The 6,000-nt window shown below is 42.6% G+C and overlaps 1 protein-coding gene across 1 annotated transcript in view; it reads right to left on the minus strand.

Moving 5' to 3' along the window:
• Positions 1 to 5,044, minus strand: part of LOC106610780 (delta-type opioid receptor-like) — a 28,071-nt gene extending 23,027 nt beyond the window's left edge. The window contains exon 1 of the mRNA XM_014210344.2: positions 4,493 to 5,044. Within this exon, the coding sequence (XP_014065819.1) occupies positions 4,493 to 4,737 (245 nt within the window). The 5' untranslated portion in view covers positions 4,738 to 5,044. The remainder of the gene's footprint in view (positions 1 to 4,492) is intronic.
• Positions 5,045 to 6,000: the final 956 nt, after the last annotated feature.

The raw sequence follows: 6,000 nt of genomic DNA on the forward strand, positions 1-6,000 counted from the left end.
ATTGAGCATAAGAAGAGGGAGATTGCCCTGCATGCTTCATCCTGCCAACAGACATCAGGAGTTAATCATAAGGAGAGCCAACATATTGAGCCAAAAACAGTGTGACATAAGGAGAGCCAACATATTGAGCCCAACACAGTGTGACATAAGGAGAGCCAACATATTGAGCCCAACACAGTGTGACATAAGGAGAGCCAACATATTGAGCCCAACACAGTGTGACATAAGCTGCCTATTGGCGATCCATAGGTGGCTGAGTTAGCGTTATTTACTTGGGTTTGAGAGGATGGAACTACTAGTATTAACCTGTATTTTCTGCCCATTTACCTGATGCTGTTTGGCATAGAGTACTGTGTGGAGCCTATTCAAACACATTTCTATCCCCATACGACATCCAGCACATGGACGTCTTTGAAGTGGCTTTATGAAACCAACTAACATCATGAAATGAGGAGATGTGTTATTACTGAAGGGTTGTTGAATGATCGATCAGGTAACACTTACAGAAAAATATTATTTGGCGATTTGCTCAGAACCCTCCTTTAAAACTTCTTCAGGATCGGTGGGTCCCCTGCGGGACGTAGGCTAATGCGATTAGCATGAGGTTGTAAGTAAAAAGAAGATTTCCCAGGACATAGACATATCTGATATTGGTAGAAAGCTTAAATTCTTGTTAATCTGCACTGTACAATTTACAGTAGCTATTACAGTGAACGAATACCATGCTATTGTTTGAGGAGAGTGCACATTTTTTAACATGGAAAGTTATTAATAAACAAATTAGGCACCTTTGGGCAGTCTTGATACAAAATTTGGAACAAAAATGCAACGGTTCATTGGATCAGTCTAAAACGTTGCACATACACTGCTGCCTTCTAGTGGCCCAAATCTAAATTGCACCTGGGCTGGAATAATACATTATGGCCTTTCTCTTGCATTTCAAAGATGATGGTACAAGAAAATAAAAATAAAACAGTTTTTTTCTTTGTATTATCTTTTACCAGATCTAATGTATTATATTCTCATACATTCCTTTCACATTTCCACAAACTTCAAAGTGTTTCCTTTCAAACGGCACCAAGAAAATGGATATCCTTGCCTCAGGGCCTGAGCAACAAGCAGTTAGATTTGGGTATGTCATTTTAGGCGAAAATTGAAAAAAAGGGTGTGATCCTTAAAGGAGTTGGACCTGACGTATTAGGCATACATTGTAGCAACCTGTTGATAAGAGGACAATTTAAATGATAAATCTTTACTAATCAAAATCATTTTGTTTGTGCATAGAGGGACATTTTAGCCTGAATTGATTTCCCTACCTCGTCATGTTTTGCACCCTTCAAAATGATGATAAAAAACAAGCACTAGCCTGACAACAATAAACCACCATTTTGGTTCATGAAGGAACATATGGCCATGAAGCTGACCCTTTTGAATGCATTGTTTGTGACCCAAAAATGTAAGTGTTAACAGCAATTCAGGGAATGGATCACACCAGGTGTTTTATTGTACTGCAAGAGGCTGACTAGGGGAAGGGATGGGCTGGTAGGCTGACTGGGGGAAGGGATGGGCTGGTAGGCTGACTGGGGGAAGGGATGGGCTGGTAGGCTGACAAGGGGAAGGGATGGGCTGGTAGGCTGACTGGGGGAAGGGATGGGCTGGTAGGCTGACAAGGGGAAGGGATGGGCTGGTAGGCTGACTGGGGGAAGGGATGGGCTCGTAGGCTGACAAGGGGAAGGGATGGGCTGGTAGGCTGACTAGGGGAAGGGATGGTCTGGTAGGCTGACTGGGGGAAGGGATGGTCTGGTAGGCTGACTGGGGGAAGGGATGGTCTGGTAGGCTGACAAGGGGAAGGGATGGGCTGGTAGGCTGACTGGGGGAAGGGATGGTCTGGTAGCCTGACTGGGGGAAGGGATGGTCTGGTAGCCTGACTAGGGGAAGGGATGGTCTGGTAGGCTGACTGGGGGAAGGGATGGGCTGGTAGGCTGACAAGGGGAAGGGATGGGCTGGTAGGCTGACAAGGGGAAGGGATGGGCTGGTAGGCTGACTGGGGGAAGGGATGGTCTGGTAGGCTGACTGGGGGAAGGGATGGTCTGGTAGCCTGACTGGGGGAAGGGATGGTCTGGTAGCCTGACTGGGGGAAGGGATGGGCTGGTAGCCTGACTGGGGGAAGGGATGGTCTGGTAGCCTGACTAGGGGAAGGGATGGTCTGGTAGCCTGACTGGGGGAAGGGATGGTCTGGTAGCCTGACTGGGGGAAGGGATGGTCGGAGAGAAAGCCTTGGTGTCTCCATGACAACAAAAAGCACTCTGCACTATTTTCCCTGCGGTTTCCTGCAGTTCTTCTGCCAACTAGAATGGATTTTCCACATGAGCGTGCAGATATCATTCTGTGGGTGACACTGATTGTCATTTGTTTGTGCTTGTGAGAGTTTCTGGATGAAAGCGCTGATCTGGTGGAAGATTGAGGGTGGGGTAGGTGTTGTTGTTAATGGCATGACCATTGTCCACAGTGTAGCTGCTTTTAACACATAAAGGTTCAAAAGGCCTTTGCAGTTACTAGAGCTATTAAGTTGGTACACACTTAGGAAAGAATCCAAATTTGAGATAGGAATGACTAACTTGATTTTGTGTACATCATGCATTGACGTCAATGCATGATTTTCACGAGTTATGCACAGCAATCTCAGGCTACTTGTCTTTAAAAAAAAGTGTAATCATAATGCCAATCAGTTCACCACCCTGGTGTTCATTGGGGTAAATGGAGGACTTTGTGAGTGTATTCTGAATTCCCCAAAGGAGTTGACTCTCTTGAGGTTGTGCTTAAAGTAGCTTACATGCCTCTGGGTCATAGTGAAGTGTGGCAATATGGCACATGTTCAGTAGGGAACACCGTAATGAAACTTGTGCTGTGATTAATGAATATCTGTGTTCTTATTGGACAAGCTCAGGTAGTAGTATGTCTGGATAAGACTGAACTGTACTCAGGAGTCTTAGACTACTGTATGTCATCAGCAGAGATCAGTTGGTTGTCATCTCCTCTTTTGATCAAAGACTAAATGAAGCAGGCGAATGCTGATGTCCTACTAAGGCCACCCCGGCTGAGGAAGACATTTCTGAGAAACAGCATTGATTTACTGCTGGCCTTGAGCATCTTTCAATCACAGTGTGGGATTGTGGCTGGTGACTGGAGATACTCAACTGATTCAAAGCTTTAGGCTTTTAACACCTTTGGTAAAATATGAAGGACATTAGTGAAGCTGTTTAATTAAAAACACATCTCTGGCAACAGCATGCTAAAATATGCACAAGCTCCCTTCAATCAACACACCTGTGACTACAAGATATTATGTCTGTATAGAAAATGGTGTGAGGCATGCTGGGACCGGTAACAAAGTAACATGTACACATGTCAATCAGAAAGCTATCAGCAGTCTTGTAGCCAATCCATCCTCTCAATGTCTCCATGCAGGCCAGACTGCTGCTCAGTCTCACAAGGGCATATCAAGGGCTACACATACAATACATTTCTAATGAGCCTTTACCCTAGTGAATCATTTTTCATTGAAAGGGTATAGACCATACTAATATTGACATATAGCCAGGTTCAGTGTAATAATAGTGCAATTACACATTGTTATATTGTACCTGTTAAGCCTGTAATTACTGTTTTGCGCTTTAATATTATTGCAAAATAACAGGCCTTGTCATTTTTCTGGCCAATTTGACATGCATTTTGGGAGGGTGGGGCATATGCTCCTTAAAATATCTTTATATGTTGTCAAAGTAAAGTGTTTATGACAGTTAAATACCAATAATTACAAATAATGTTAAACTCCTATGTAGCCAATTGTTTCTACTGTGCCACATCAATGGTTTCTATGGCAGCTAATGTTATGATGTTGACTATGAGGGTCTGGAAATCGTTGCATTTTAGCGAATCAAAATTCCTTAATAACTGGAGTTGTAACTTGTAATTGTCTGATTAACTTGTGATTGCAATGCATTTTCTTGCTGCATTTTATTCTGACTAGGCTACATGAAAATACACATGGTGCAATGCTCTGCCTATTGACAAAAAAAAGCAATATGCTTTATTTTTATGATGGCCTTCAGCACATGTTGTAATGAATTCCCTAATGAATTACACAGGCTAAATAATGTAGCAATTTGCTGGTCAATATCATGATTTACATGCGTCTCACTCCTGGTGCCATTCCTTCACATGCTCTGTTCAGATTAATTATTGAGCAGGGTGCCATATTCATCTATAAACAACCTGTTTCTTTCAATTTACCACATAATATTCTACATTATATAAAAGGCAACAAGTTACTCATGGTGTCCCCTTTTATGGCGGGTTACTGCCCATTGATTTTCCTATTACTTTGACATTTACAAAGACTAACCTAGACTAGGCTAGGATTTACCAAACATCTGGACAATTGTCAGGGCAGTGTAGACTATAAAACCTGGGATTAGTTGTGATATCTTACCTGATAATGACATACATGACGAGCACGTTCCCCACCAGACCAAGCACACACACGATAGAGTAAAGAGTCGTGATTATAATCGCGACGATCACTGGTGTCGAGTCTTTGGCTAGGTTGTCTGTTCTCTCACATTTGGCATCTATACTCACGTTATCGCTGAAGTTCCGACAAAAAACACTATTGTTCATCATGGCCAAATGTGAGAAGTGGTACGGAATGTCCGAAGTGTTGCCACCGCTTTCCATCGTCCACGGAATAATAATGCGTTGATTTGAAGTGTATCACTGGCGCGGCTTGCTGTGTCGCTTTTTGTTGCAGATCCACGGAAGCTGTCAGTGCTGAGGCGCTCAGCACCAGAAATCTCCGAACGATTCTCCTACCTTCCAGGCTGCACAGTGTGAGTTTGAAGGCGCTTTTGTGTCACACCAAGTTAAGTACCCGTAAACACGAGTGACGGAAGGAAGATGAACAGGAATGAATATGACCAATTTCCCTTAATGCTTTTTCTCAATTTATCAAAAATGTGACGTCAGTCCATGAACCACCTGACCTGATGCACGGGCGTTAGAAAGTGGTAATTGTCTGTATAGAATAATTTTTAATGATTTCATTTAAGTGCGCTACAGTAGACTGCATACATTTTTCAAACTCCAAACCCAGCCGCAGGTCAAAATGAAGCGCAGCTGTAGACCCTGGCATATAGGCTACAATTGAAAGTCTAGTTCAAAGTGTAGGCTAGTAGCAAGCTACCAATATCAGAAAGATATAGGCTACAATTGTACAAAAATGTGGTGGTGTTGTTGGTGATGGGCTGTGGAGGGGGTGGTCCAGTGTGGCTCAGTTGGTAGAGCATGTTTTTTTGCAACGCCAGGGTTGTGGGTTCGATTCCCACGGGGGACCAGTACGGGAAAAAAAAAAAAAGAAATGTATTCACTACTGTTAGTCACTCTGGATAAGAGCGTCTGCTAAATGACTAAAATATAGAAATGTTAAGCAACAGGTGCACTTCATGCACCAACATTCAAGGCATTAGACAAGGTTTCTCTATCTCCCAGTGCAGTGTAATGCTTGATCACGTACTGTATCTACACAGTAGTTCACACGTAACACTTTTACACACGTAATCGCCTTTTGACACTTGTAGAATGAGTTGAGGTATTCTTATATTTAATGTTTTGTGTTGCATTATAAGTGAAAGAGGTCTGGTACCCACTTCTATAATCCAATAGGCATTGATTTTAATCATGATAATGTAACTCTGTGTTACATTGCTGTTTCTGGGAAATGTTAAGTGGATGACATTCATTTGTTAAATGTATTGAAGGCCGAACAATGTTTTGCAGAACATGCAGCTGCAGTTGCGACACTCCAAAACATTTTATAAAGTTAGGACAAATCCCACAGTGAGTCCTCTGTTTTGAATCATTTACAAACTGCTTCTGTGATGTTATTATTAAAATATATCACTGCTGTAGATCACAAGCACAGTTTTTAGTTACATCACAACA

Source organism: Salmo salar, chromosome ssa01 (assembly GCF_905237065.1).
Source record: "Salmo salar chromosome ssa01, Ssal_v3.1, whole genome shotgun sequence".
Lineage (NCBI taxonomy): Eukaryota > Metazoa > Chordata > Actinopteri > Salmoniformes > Salmonidae > Salmo > Salmo salar.